The sequence below is a fragment of the Megalops cyprinoides genome, chromosome 5, assembly GCF_013368585.1.
Source record: "Megalops cyprinoides isolate fMegCyp1 chromosome 5, fMegCyp1.pri, whole genome shotgun sequence".
NCBI classification, from domain to species: Eukaryota; Metazoa; Chordata; class Actinopteri; order Elopiformes; family Megalopidae; genus Megalops; species Megalops cyprinoides.
In genome coordinates, this window is record NC_050587.1 from 30,342,686 (window position 1) to 30,357,790 (window position 15,105).

Here is a 15,105-nt window from a genome sequence, read left to right on the forward strand (position 1 = left end):
GTTTTGTATTATTGAAGTAAGTCAGTTCATATTTGCACCATATATTAGTTTTGCTCATTGCCCCAAGTAGTTTGAAATAGGAATATTCAAGTGTCCATATCAATGTGGTTCACATCATTACTGAACCCCTGCACAAGAGGCATTTTAGTGACTGAAGATGAGATCATTGTTTTCAGTGTTGAGACATCCTTTGTGAATGAGCCTGATGCGATTGGTTTGGTGATGGGGACAGGCCTTGAATTAGACCAAATGATCATGTGTCCCACATGGTCAGTGATGAGGCCTTTTTATGCATTGAGTCTGCACACCTGTGTTGTGACCCTGCACACAGCTAGCATTTATTATGCAAACCAGGAATCCTTTGGCAATTTGCTTTGGTAAGGGCAGTTAGATTATTAAACAGTGTATATTTGATATTATGCAGTTAGCACTTGGCAGACAAGTTATATTATTAGGCGTTCTGTATGTTGCTACATGTTACATTTATTTATGCCTTCATTCAGTACTATTTTCTCACAGATGTGACTTTCTGTTGCGTGTTTGGCTACAGTTTCTTCATGGATGTGCTAAATAGGACTCCTCAAATGAGGGAAAGGGATTCTAGTTATGGAACAGAGAAGCTGTGTCCATTTCTCAGTACTTAAATCTTGTGTTTTATTAATAGATTAATATTTGTTGAGTTATGACAGTCACCATATTAAATGAAAGCTGAATGTTAGCACATTTGAAAAAATAATTGATGTAACCTTTAGGCTATGTTTTGTTAAAATGTCTAACCAGGTAAAGGACCAATTGAGGAGACTGGAAAATTTTAATTGTTTATTTGGGTAACATACCATATATACCATACCAATGGGTAAACCCCTAGCACCTTCAAGCTGTGGAGGAAAGTTCACTTATATTATAAATATTTATCAGATAATGCAAGCTAAATTTTTGAGACTGTTAGGTTGCAAAGCAAAACTGTTGGCACATTATAGCTGATATTTACTTTGCCGATGACAAATATACATTGATCAATATTAGTACATGCTTATTTGGTGAAAATATTTGTGAATTGACTTGTTAAGATGGTATACTTCTGTCATAATTCAGAAGCAATTAAGATTAAACAAAATAAAAATCCAAAGCTGTTGCATTGAGTCTTCATATACTGTCCGTTGAGACCAATTTAAATGTGTATTGGGTAATTGGATTCTAGGATTTGAAGACATGACCCAATACCTATGTTCAGTGCTAGAGAAGCAGAAGACAGTTGCTCAGAAATATGAATTTTGCTGCGGGATGAGTAAAAACCAGCATGCACCATTAACTGTTTATGATAACATTTTACATCAAAAAGCCTTTGATGTAGCTTTTTTTTTGGATCAGGTTGTTTCTCAAAAGCCCATGCCAGTGTTACAGCGTCAATGCCTTGATCCAAAGATTTCTCTTTTTTTATTTGTTGTTTGTGTCAACGCTAAGCCTTAAAGCCTGTGTTCGGAATGTGCCGGATGGCCTGCTGTGTTGATGCTCATGTTCTCTTTTTCTCCACCGTCTGATGTGTCCCTTGAACACAACTGAAAGTGCCGTGTGTAGTAATGGGCGAAGCAGGTGCCAAAAATCTGATCTGAATGCAATTTTCTCCCAAAGAATTTGAAAGGATTATAGTCTTTGTCATTTTCCTCTCATTTTAGGGAAAAAGGTTTATTGCTTTATCCACTACAAGGAGGACTGTGCATTCCATCTGCATAGTGTCATTATTTCTGAAGTAACATAGTTCCTGTTTTGGCCTCAGATTTGGAATGGCATTTGTCAAATACTCTAAGTAGAAAACTCTAACGAGGTCTTGAATAAGTGTGTCAGGACTTTAACATCCAGAGTAGTTCTATAGAGAAATTAATAAATACAAACTATAGTTTAAGGTAAAAAAATACCCATAAAGTACACTTTAGGATAGGATATTTGTGGAACAATGTTACACAGTTCAAACATTATGTCTTAAATGTTCACTTCTCCCCAAATATAAAACTTCAATTGGGTTTCACTCATGAAGCATGATTTCTTTTTTTTTCTTCTTCATATGTTGATTAAGATCCAGGGCTTTGGCTGAGGAGCATCTTTTTTAATTCTGTGACATATTATTCAAAATTGTACTTGAAAAATCCAGTCTGTCTGCATCCTGTAAAAAACATAGCAATGTCATCAGTGTGAAGAGAATTACCTAGCATCACAGTGTTTCAACAACAGTTTTCTGCTGTGATCAAAAATGTTACGCACACTTCCTGCCTATATATTTAATAGGATAAAGCAGAAGAGCTGCAAATGTGTTATGATAACAAAGTAAAGATAAAGATAAAAATATTCCCTTTATGATTTTAAGTGTTTTGATGAAAGAACATTGTGAAATACAATACAAATATACAATATTCAACCGGAAAAATAGTTTTTACAAGGCCAACAGAAGATCCATTACACTGACAATATAAATCGAATAACAGTCATTCGGAAAATAATTTTAGAAGCCACCCACGGATACAGTAAATGCACAAAATGGAAAGTAAATTTCACTGCCTACCACAGGATAAAAGGTGCAGAACAATTCCTGATTTTGAGAAAATACACAGAAATAATAACCACCGAGTCTCAATGACGACATGCAATCTACAGTGATAACTTGTTTGGTGTGCAATTGCCTTTTTAAAACACAGAGGGGGAAAACGCAGTAATGTGCTGTATTATATTCCATGACATTTGGTTTCTGAATTTCACACATTAAGAGATAATGTGTTGGAGAAAAGTCAGCCACACAATGGTTTATCACACTGCTTAGACACACAAGGTTCACCGAGCAAGGAGGGAGGACCTTATATAAAAAAGATCAGAGAGATGTACTGGTGCCATGTAGAACAGACAGGCAGTGAAAATATGACTCATGTAATAGGCTTTACTGTCTGCTCCACTAACACGAGTACACAAGTTTGCTCACTGCTGGATCCTGTACTCTCCTGTGCTTTCTTTATACATTAGAATTTAGGGGAAAATTATAACCATATTACAGAACTTTGTATAGACCAATGTCCAATTTATGTAATCACTAATACATGCATCAGATCTCAGTGCTGAAACTTACTCCATTTGAGAATATATAGAGTTCTCATCTACTTTAGTCATGAATTGAATTTGCCTCATCATTTTGAGATCATACACAGATCTCTACATGGTACCTAAGAGTCTTGATTAAAGAGCTTTGCAAAATGTGACACTGCCAATTTACATATAACATTCAACCAGAAAATAATTTTGACTCAGTCAGAAGAAGACCTTCTAGGATTACAACATAAATCCAGCAACAGTCATAAAAAATATTTTAAGAGCCTTCCAAGGTAACAGCAATAAGGAAAACAGGAAGTTAGCTTTACTCTGTAATCAGTGGTTTTGAACATGTTCTGTGATACTGTCATACTGTTGATGCTGTTATCTCCCACATTGAACACCTTCATTTATGTGGACTCACAAATGAGTCTTCCAGAATGGGAATGCCAACTTCTCACAGTTATGGTAGCATGCAGATTGCACATTTTCGTTACGGTCCTGCCTACGGTCCCGGTCTGATGCCTTCTGAGGGTGCGTCAACCGCATTGTCGTCATGACATCCTATGGTCTAGTGATTTCACACTGTTTATACAAGCAGTTGGAGAGCAGAACCCGCACAGCAACATTCTTCATGTGGGTTCACTTACAACGGGATATATAAATCAGTAAAACTCCACCCTTTTTCAAGAAGTTATTTTACTGTACTGCATGAATAACATGATAGCAGTTAAACCATACGAAATAACTGATCAACGATTGCCTTTAGCGTATGAAAAGCTTACATAAAGAGCAGTATTAAAATGAAGAAAGCAAGTAATGCATTTTTTATTCATTTTATTGAATAACCGACTGGATTTTTCATGGCTGGCTGAATACCTCTAGGCTAAGGTGTGCTATCACATGCAGTACATGTCCCATTTACTTCAATGGCGCAATTACATTTTTTTCCCATTTGTCATTTTCCAGTCACACCATCTTAGGGAAGATCTTGAAACTGAAAAGGCTTGATTTTTTGTGAAATGAAATAGCTTGATCCCAAATGACTGAGAAGCCCTAGGTCAACAAGGTTACCTACATCTCAGACTAACATAAACCAGGTAAGAGTTCCAACCAAACAGGGCTCGGCTATCAAACAACAATGTATGCCTGATGTGGCCGAGTAAATATTGCTTTTGGGGATGTCTGTATATGGACGTGTCTCTTCCTCTCCTACAATGCCTCTATAATGTTTCAAGAACCATATTTACTCATCAGTCACATGAACTTGGCTGTGATTTTGTGCTGCAACCAACAGTCTTTGCAAACACTTGCAGTCACACAATCTGGCTTTGCATTTTTCTAGTCAGCAGGTGCATTATTTAGCAACCCAGAAAAAAAATATATATGACCACTGCAGTAACAGGCTGAACCCATTGCCATATGGATAGTCTCTGTTGTGTCTGAATGTGAACTAGTGATTGCTAGCTGAGCCAATCAATGAGCGACTGAGTCAATCAGTGAACCACATATCCCCTGTGGTTCTGTGGGAGAGTCAATCACAATACCACTGAAAAATACAGTAGTGGCCTGTACCAACAACAACTGCCGATTGATGTGGGTTGACTGTAAAAACTCTTGTCCCAGAATGCCTTTTTGTGTGTTTGCTAGTTTAATCTCATGTGACCAGGGTATTGTGAAGGTTGTGGCATGCCCCTGTCATGATTTGAGTAGGGTGGTGTTTTTGAGGTCTGACCAAATTTTTCTTCTTTTCCACATCTTTTTTTAATTGGTTACCAGTCAAGAAATCTTTATGATCTCATATCTTTGATGGTTCAATGGTTACTCTGACAGCAGATAATTTAATTACAGGACAACATTATAAAACATATATGTTGTTGGAGCATTGCAACATCCAGCTACTTTAGCATTTATAAGAAGATTCTACAACTACAGCGAGTCACTGGGACTGAGACAGCTAATGGTGTACTACATGGTTGGCTACAGGTGTACTCAATAGTAAATAGCTACAACATAATAATATACAATCACAGGACATACATTTTTTAGCTGTTGTAAATTTTTGCCAGTAATGAAAAGATGTGTATAACTACATAAAACTAATAATGCCCTGCATTCAGACTTTTGTGGAAAAGCACAAGTGTAGCCACTTCTGTAGTTTAATACACAAATGTCTAACATGGGAAGGCCCATATTCCCACCTCAAAAAAAAAAAAAAAAAAAAAAAATCTACCAAAAAACATCTACCAAAAAAATTGCAAGATTTCAATGTCCTCTCTCATTTTCTGCTTGGCTAGCCACACACCTAAGTTATAATACCAGTGAAAAAATGGAGCACTGTTCCATTTTATGCTCCGCTTTCCGCAACACAACAGCTGCTGTCTACTTGTCGTAAAATGAAGCCGAACGGCCAGTGGAATCGTTTTTCCTGTTTTCCCTGGCAACTGTATGACAGTGAACACACGGATGTGTGGAAGCAGCAACGGTATTCGACGACACTGTGAGTGCAGGGAAACCTCATCGCTCGTTCTCAGTAGTGTGTCTCCGGTCTCTGGATTTCTGGTGATGCGTAGGGGACAGGTGCTACTGTGTTGTCCTTTTCGCAGGTAGTGCCTACCAGGTACTTGGTTCTAGGTCCTGTGGTAGAAACACATAGTGTCAAGAAGGCTTCTCTGCCGCTCACTTACCATGAGACTGCCGAGCCACACTAGTGGAAAACGCATACAACAGCGCTGCAGCCAGTCTTATTTACTTATTTTAATAGTGCTACAGAACACCGTCGAAGACTACAATTCCCAGTGTACAGGTACCGTATGACGCACTTCTTACCCGACTCTTCTATTTGAGAAGAGGCGACGTGAGCAGGTACCGCTTGGTACTCTTTGGAGCTAACTCATTACTGGGTGATTGATGTTATTTAATTATTTAAAATCAGGTCGCATGAGTTAAAAACTCGGTACTGTATCTGCATCATCTGTCTTGTATTGTTTGTCTTTTAATTGTGAATGGAAAGTTTGTATCTAGCTAAGTAGAAGTTTGGATGATGCCGGCAGAGCAGTGTTCAGCTAGGCATCTAACTCTAAATGCTCATTGAATGGCTGTCTGGAATTTAGAATTGTCTAGTTGGCTAGCCGGCTGGCAGAAAGACCCTTAATTCGCCAGTCAATGAGTTTGGCATGTTTATGAAATTTTTGAGTTGGTCCGGACCGGTACACATGGCCCTTGGTAGCTAGCTTGTTTGCTAGCAAGCTCTGACAAGAATTTTATATTTTAACTATTTCTTACTGGCAGACATAGAATAAAGGTAGCTGTCTTGAGAATGTAGTTAGTCAGTTAGCAGCTAGTTTTTTAAGTCCTTATTTCTGGGTGGCAGAATGGCTGAATCTATCGAATAAAATAAATGTAGGTGCCTACATTTTGTCGACAGTGTCTTCCTGACCACACACATGAGCCTGGCTGATGCTGTATAGACAGTTGCTATCTACATTGCAGCGCTTTTTTTTTAGTTCTGCTCTACGGGCCAAGAAGCACGTAGCTGTAGTCCCATCATAGCTGATTAGCGATGGTAAGATTAATTGTATATGTTGAAGCGTTAAGGGATACCTGGCTTCCTATCTAAGAACTTTTTTTAGGCTTAGAACTTTTTTTCTTAAATTGTAGGAAATAAGAAAAAAACACATATTACTGTTTAAAGTTGTATCGTCATCTCTAATGTATACACAGTACAATTCAATACAGGAAAAGTAAGCGGATCTTCCCCAACACTGAAATGCACGTGTCTAGCTGCAGCGTGGATCTTGGGCTCCATTTGTAGGCGCTTTATATACAGTCTTCACTTTATGTAAACGTGTTAAAATCATATTAAGACTGTTTGGCGAAGATGGAGAAAAAAACGTCCTGTGGGGTTAAGGTTCTTGATCTGATCTGAACTCTGAACACACTGATGACGCTTATGTAAGATCGAAGCCTAGAGTGGCAAGACAACCTATGTGAGTTAATTGAGTACGGACACTGCTGTGTTGCACACAGTGTTTTTGTATTTAGGAACCAAAAAAATAAAATGGTTACCATTCTCCTGGCTATTATGTGTTTATCGCGCTGGCTAATCCTTGAAAGAGAGCTGTCATTTACGAGTGCACATCGACTTGGGCTTTCTGTGATAAATGTAAAGTGAGCAAAGCAATAGATAGCTATGGTCATACTAGAATTGCTAGAGAGGACAGGATCGGCTGTTTGATAAAGGAAACGAATGTTAAATGGTGACTAGACACGCAGTCCTTTGATAGGTAAATTGCTTGCTGCACTTCATGGAATACTGACCGATGCCTGCTGTAACATTCCCTCGTTCCTGACATAGCATTGACTGATGTGCTGAAGTTTGACATGTCTGCTGCTGGCCTGACTAATACCAGATCAGCACTAGATACTGTAGGTTTGTGGACCCAGAGTTTTGGGACTGGTGCTTGCTCACCCCACTGGGAATTACAGTACATTGTAAAACAAGGCAGAGCATCGTATCATTATGGCATCATATTATTGTCATTTAACAGATGCTCTTATCCAGAACAACCTACATAGGTTACAGGCTTTTTTTATTGACATGCCATCCATTTATACAGCTGGATATTTACTGAGACAATTGTGGGTTAAGTACCTTGCCTAAGGGTACAACAGCAGTGGCCCAGCAGGGAATTGAATCAGCAAACTTTTGGTTACAAGCCTTGCTCCTTACCTGCAATGCTACATGCTATGCTTCAGAGCAGTACCTGAGCCAGTGAGCCTGGTTCTATCCTGACAGTGGGAAAAGGGCATTAAAAGCCATAGGTATAATCTTGTGTAACTACGTGTTTTTTTGCAGTGTAACTGCTAGCCAGCACAATCGGTGCTGTGCATGAAACAGGTTGCAATAATTACCTTTAATTAAGATTATAGGTATATGAACATGATGGGTCATAATTAAGATAGTAAAGTACTGTAGTATGCAGATTGCCATCCAAGAAAAACAGGCCAAAAATAGTTCTGAATTTTACTCCGTGATCTCAGTAGGCTAATTACTATGAACTGAATGTTGCACGTTAGCACAGGTTGATCCCATAGTTAGTACACAGCAGGGGACTAAATTAGCGCCCACCTCAAATTCAAGCCAAAAAAAGACCAGCTGTTCTTTAGCTAAGTAAAAAAAAAACTACCCTGATTGCAGTGAACTCAAATCTCTGTAATGAGTATTACTGACCTTTAATTAAGTCCAACAAAATGATTATTAATTTCATTCAATACTTTTGCAGTGTCCATATGTTGCACATAATGGCATAGAATAAAAAATTAAACCAGGATCACAGGTGCATTGTGGTAGCAACCCTGTTTATACAATCACAAAAATTACTTTTTTCCCAAAACAAGGCAGACATGCATTTGTTAAACTCTGTTGAATATAGTAGAATCAGAACATCAAAAATGAACCTGATATTATCAAGTGCTTGATTAATTATTACACAGGCACATTACTATTGTCACCAAAATCCCACAGCTTCCTACTGAACAACACCATGGTTATTACCTTGGGTGGCCAGCAGAAACATGATGTGGTCGTTTTATTTTTACTGCACTGTACAAGATTTTATGAGATGTTCTAACTTGGTGACTGTGACAACCTGGTGCCTACTGGCACTTCACCAGATGATGTAAACTGGGTATTGATGGTAAGTTATGCAGACCTATTTTGGCCCACAGCATATGGCTGGTCCAAGGATAATAACAGTGACCATTTTCAATTATATTTTTTTTGATATTTTGGATTCAAAAAATGTGTAGGCTAAATTTGATTAAATTGATCATATGAAGTCAAATCTATTCTATAGAGAGGGCCACCATTTTGAGGATGAAATCTTGGCAAGATCTTACCTGCCCTGCGTTCAGTTGACTGGGCTTTTCTGAAGGAATTTGTAAATGATCAGCATTGTTTCCTTCAAGGAGCAGATGGATTCAAAGCTCACACCATCCCTGCAATAACGTTCTTAAAACCTAGCCTTAAGGTCGCAGACAGCGGGATTATGACAGAGGCTGAATGGATTTTTAAATCCCGTTTGGCATTTTAGACGCTACCCCCGTATCGCGCGTTTCACGTCACGCCTTCGCCTGTTGTGGTTAACTTTAAAGACAATTCGGGCGCCAGAATCGGGAGGATCTGAGAGATTCTGTGAAGCTGCTAGGGCGGATTCGCTCCTTGTCAAGCTGCGGCGTTTGAGCATTCCCCCCCCCACCCCCCGCCCGTTCTTTCCTGCCGTCGCGTGCCTCCTCGGCAGTGGGCCGATGTTCGGGAGACCGCAGCTGCACCGAGCTGCCAGGTGTTTGACAGTTCCGCCGTGTTCAACCCGGCTCTCTTCCTCTCTCCCCTCCGCTCTGTGGCAGGACCGGGGAAAAACGCAGATTCCCTGCACGTTATCTCATCTGGCAGACTTGCTGACTGTAATTGCTGGCTGGAAAGGGGAAAAAAAAAGAAAATGGAAAGAGAGGAGAAAATGGGGGAGAAAATCACCTTGAAGAGAAAAGCCTTAATTTCATATGGGAATATCGCTGGTGCAGCTTGTAGGGCCTTGTAGGCCCGAGGCAGTCGTAATTGATTGGGAACGTGATGTAACTAATTGAAACTCAGTAGGGGTGTGTAGTTGTCATCGTAATCATGGTCAATCAGCGTAATTCATGGTTTTACGTTCACCTCACACCTTTGTGTATGTGTGTGCGTGTTATTGTTTTGTTTTGGTTCCTTTTGCCTGAGGTTTGTAGAACCTTGCAGACATGATGAGGTGTTATTGCCCAGACTGCGTGTCACGCAGGAATGCATATCATGGTCATGACAGCTTTGTCAGCCGCTGAGCTGTCAGGACATACATTCCATGTTTACTAGTACCGCAGGTCTGTCATCGGGATTTTTCCTTGCTGGGGAGGCGAGCATCAGAAAGGGCAATTACACGTGTGTAACGTTGAACAGTGTCTGGGTTTTAACAACTGTGGGGCCTGGGATTGACATGACTGAGTGTGGGGGTGGAGACAGCTCAGTGCAGAAGATCTCCTACATGTGAATTCCATGATGGATTGAACCTTCACCACAGATGTGCTATGTTAGCTAGGCCCCTCAACAGTGCTCAATCAGCCCTCTGCCACAGGTAGTCTATATTATGACCAGATATTTAGCTTCTGTGGTCCTCCCATTCCTCATCCGGGAGGCTTCATTGGTAACAGAATCTTCTAGCGTGGACATTCTGTGTGAGATAATACCTGTTCAGGAATGTTCACAATGACACAGCATAGTCACATGGCAGAGACAAAACTTTAAAGGTGAAGCACTGTGCCTCTTCGGTGAGTTTCACATTGTGTTCAGATTATATTACTTTTTGCACTGACCTCCCACCTTATCTATTTATGTTCTGCTCAGTGAACGGAACTTGCTCCCATGTGTGAGATGGAGTCATTCTGGGCCATTCTGTGTGTTTTCCTACTCTTTCCCAGGGTCCCATATTGATAGGTTTGAGCAGCTTAATGCATCTCAGTGCCTTGACCTTTTTAAACCATATCTCAGCATGGCTGATATTTTTCAATGGCCATTATCTTCTTGTGGCAGAGGTGGGTGATACTGTCCTTGCATGGCCTGTAAACTTGTTTATATCATTATAATTAAAACCTGGAGGGAGTTGATAAATTCCATTTTGGGTTTCTCTGAGGATGTATGAAAGTAATGCTAACCATCTGCCAAGCTCAGTAAAAATATTCAATGTGAAATGATCTAAGGAGAAGAGGTTTCAACATCACCCATCTCAGAACTTGCAGCTTTTTTTTAAAACTTTTATCTATGCTGTTCAATTACTTAAATATTAAAATGATGGGGTTTAGAGGCTTAATTTTTTGACATTATTGATTTTTACAGGAAACATCAGTAACAAAAACAGCTGGGAGACACCTCTTTCATCAGTTTGCACCCACCGATAGAGAGGCAGCAAGTTCTGAGACGGTGTGTGTGTTGGGCCCAAGTCTTTTGAGACAGATTGACCCAGATTAAAAAGTTCCCACCTGGCAGTAGATGGGGAACTTGTCTTTAAACATAGCAAAGGTTCACATCAGCTGTCCAGTGCGTTAGTAATGGGATGTTATATTTTATGAAAGATGGTATGAAATAATGAAGAAAGCGCACCGCACTTTCCTGATACTGGCAGTGGTGGGAGGGGTGGAACTTAACCTTAGCTGACATATCTCGGCTTGAATTCCCACCCTTGTAAACATGTCAGAATTCTGCAAAGTCTCTCTTGTTTTTGTTTGTCAAATTGCTGCGTAGGTAACAATTTTTGACTCTTTAAGGGGATTGGGATGTTCAGCAGACTGTAAAATTGAGTGTGGTGAGAATAGGAGCAGACCATATGCAGCAGAGCTAAAGAAACAAAACAGGTCTGCACTGAGACATCACCTTGGTACTACCAACATTTCCATTAGGATTACTGATTAAGGGATGCATATCGTTTCTTTAGCATACAGGATTTGCCTTCCACCCATGTACCTCTTTGCAGCAATACAAAATAAATTTAGTTTTTATTTACGATTCTGGTGGGTTTCTTTTTCAGCAGTAGTGAACAGATTTAAATGTTAGAGAAATATTATGTTAGATAGCAATCGCAATTGCATACTTTTAAATTAGTCAGTTAAATTGTATGAGATAATAAATATGTGAATCACCTTATCTGTTTTTAAGCACTTGGTCCTAGAAAAGTTGGGCTCTTGCAAATCTTAATCTGAATTGGTTTTAAAAAACTTACAGCAGTTACCTGTGCCTCCCCCCAAACCACTTTTTAACAATGGACAAACATATCAGCAAAGAAAATCCTGAAATTTAAATATCCTCTGTGTTGTGACGAGCCTGAAATGACTGAGCATGATCAGGTGAACACACTTTTTAAGTGACCAATGTTCTTTTTTTCAGATTGAATTTAAAAACATTTTGAACACTTTGAGACGTGCGTATATGTGCACTGATAGCTATATTTTGTGGAAAAAAACAACACCATATAGCCTTGTGGTTGAAGCTAATGTTACAGTGTTGCTTGCTCACTGAAATGGCATTTAGCGGACAGTTGTCTGACATCACCGACTACCACTACCACTACCAGTTTGTAACACTATAACATTTAGAGAAATACTGCGTTCAGGAGATATTTTTAAATAGCACATGCAATTTTGGCAGCAAGAAGTCTTTCATAGAACAGTTTACGTGTACCAAATGGTGCTGGTCAAGGTAAAACAAACATTGAATTATATATATCTCATATGCATATTTACCATGTATATGAGATAATATATTAAATTTTAAAATTACAAAGATATTTTAATATGTGGAGCAGTGGTAAGGAGGAGGTCATGTCACTTGTAGATGGCTTGGTACTCTTGAGCAAAATGCATAACCCAAATGTCTTGTGTTGTGATGTCTTGTATGTTATATTCTATAGCCATATAACTATATATATATATATATAGATAGATAGATAGATAAATTGTGTGCAAAGTATATAAGGCACTCTTATGTAAGGCTGCTAAAGTATTGCAAAAAATATATATATATATATATATATTTTTCAGCTGTTTCAAATGTCACTGAAACATTTTATTATATTACCAGCTTGTCATATTTTAAAATTCATCAATTTTATATTGTAATTTTGGGCACATATACACAATAACTAACTAACTAATGTTATTAATTGTGCTCCTTTAAAGTTAAAACCACTACCACAGAACATCAAAGGAATTTCTAACATTATGAATTTCACTGAGGTTTTGCATTTTCAATTTCTTTTTAAAGTTTAGTGTTTGACATTCAGGTTTTGGTTTTCAGTTTAAATGAGGAATTGTTGCTGGGGGATATTATTTTTGAATGCAGATCTGTCACTATTTTCAAAGATCTGAAAGTTAGATATTTGGTGAACATACCTGTGATACTCATACATTGGAAAATGTCAGAGATGATGCAATGTTCTGCGCATTAGAAATGAAAAGTCATAAATCTAGTTCTAAAGAAGCTGTTTTTGCCCTGGCATTGGGAGCTTATTGAGATTCTGCATCTGATGTGGCACTGTGTAATGGTCTCAAACCCCATTTCTCAGTAATGTGAAGTATTCTAACCCATGGGATCTGCGTTTTTTGTTGCTCTAAGGTGTTTCCAGGGGGATTCCAGGGGAGAGATGATTGACGTGAAGGCCTGGGCGGAGTACGTGGTGGAGTGGGCGGCCAAAGACCCCTACGGCTTCCTAACCACTGTGATCCTGGCACTCACTCCGCTGTTCATCGCCAGCGCCCTGTTGTCATGGAAGCTCGCCAAGATGATCGAGGCCAGGGACCGCGAACAAAGGAAGAAGCAGAAACGGCAAGAGAACATCGCCAAAGCAAAGAGGCCCAAGAAAGACTGAGCGGTTCTATGGGGGTGTGGAGCAACTGGGGTGATCTACAAGGACACCACCCCCCCTTCCAAAAGGAGCCATGGAGAAGTTTACACAGAGGTTACATGCGAGGGAAAGGAGGGACAGGAGAGACAGGGCAATGTCGGCTAGCCTCCCTCGCCAGGTGAAATCCACTGCTGATCTCAAGTCTACTATGTTGCCATTGCTTTGCATTCCATTGGTAATACTGCATACTTAAAAGGTTCTTTTATAAGCGCCCCACTAAACATTGGTCATCTTCAACGTAGTATTTTTAAAATATTTTAAGAAGTAACATTTTTGAATGACATTGCCTCAATGTAAGTACTTTGTCTTACTTTTTTCCTGTCCATGCAAGGAAATGCGTCTGAATATTGTGACTTATTAGGGAAGGTTTCATAAAAAATGCATTCCTATTGCGAATACAAATTCAAGAGCCAGGAGATGCAAAAAGATATGAGAGCGACCAAGGAATTGCTGTGGTCTACACGTCTGTCCCTATCTTCTGATCTATTTCTTCTGCCGGTTTTCACTGTGCAAAATGAGAATTAAGTCTGAGGATTTAATTAAAGCATTATCAGGGGGACGCTTAGAGTATGAAGTAAATTTGCTGAAAAGAGCTTGAAGATGTTTTTTTGTTCCTCGACTGTCAGATATTTTGTCCGTTGCTAGAACTTGCTCAGTTAAGGGAGAACTTTCACCTAGGGATCTCTAATGTGCAACGTGCCAGTGATTTGAGAGGCAGGGCAGGGCATGGTTAAGGTTGGATTCATATTTGTTTGAACTCAACACTTATCCGTGCTGGAGGTATATGTACCACAGATGTCCTTGGAACGTTGTGGCCCCCCCAGCACACGTTGTGCGTTCAGAATATGAAAGATGAAGTTTATAAGTAGCCACACTATGCCTTATAAGCCACTGCCCTTCTCTAAGGCCCTTGCAGCAACAAATAAGGAATCAATAATAGCTTTTTGCAATAAACATTACCATCCGTGCAATGTGGAACAACCAATAATGTAATAATTTCTTACCACTAACTGGCAATAATGCTATGTATGTAAGTAAATTTTTTAAAATTTGAATTATTTTGGCATGCTGTGTGCTATGTGGACCTGTCTTGTGACATCAGATCTACAATAAATCGAATATCTGAAATTGTTTACATTGTATTAGATTAGTACTAGATCGGTCATGTTTTTGGTCAGTAATGTCTGGATCAGCAAAATGTAAAGTTAAATAATATGAGTAGGTTATCAGTTATTTTTTGAAGGTGTTTTAAAATGTAGGTCTAAGGTCTGATGTTATTGTAAATCCACTGTATGTACACAATTCTGTTTCTAAATGAGTATTTTGAAGTGGTTTTCTTTTTTACTTCTTCTGATTTGCAAGCTGACTCTCAGGCCCTTATTTAAAATTGCTGTTCATATTTTTACCCTATGTTTTTTAATGCAGTGTATCTTGGGAATGATGTGTTGTTTCCACATCTACAAAACATTTACATAAAGTATTAGAAATCAAAATAAATTAAAATGACATGTAAAGTTTATGCACTGATTTTGCTTCCAATATTTATCAAACG

At 39.0% G+C, this 15,105-nt stretch overlaps 1 protein-coding gene across 1 annotated transcript; it reads left to right on the forward strand.

Moving 5' to 3' along the window:
* Window positions 1-5,923: 5,923 nt before the first annotated feature.
* Window positions 5,924-13,763, forward strand: LOC118778403 (small integral membrane protein 15). Its single transcript, XM_036529920.1, has 2 exons — window positions 5,924-5,975; window positions 13,265-13,763. Exon 2 carries the CDS (start codon window positions 13,293-13,295, stop codon window positions 13,515-13,517), a length of 225 nt encoding a protein of 74 aa, XP_036385813.1. The 5' UTR covers window positions 5,924-5,975; window positions 13,265-13,292; the 3' UTR covers window positions 13,518-13,763.
* Window positions 13,764-15,105: the final 1,342 nt, after the last annotated feature.

Bases quoted from the DNA above. Each gene is read 5' to 3' on its own strand.
- LOC118778403 (XM_036529920.1), top strand. From the start codon at position 13,293: ATGATTGACGTGAAGGCCTGGGCGGAGTACGTGGTGGAGTGGGCGGCC.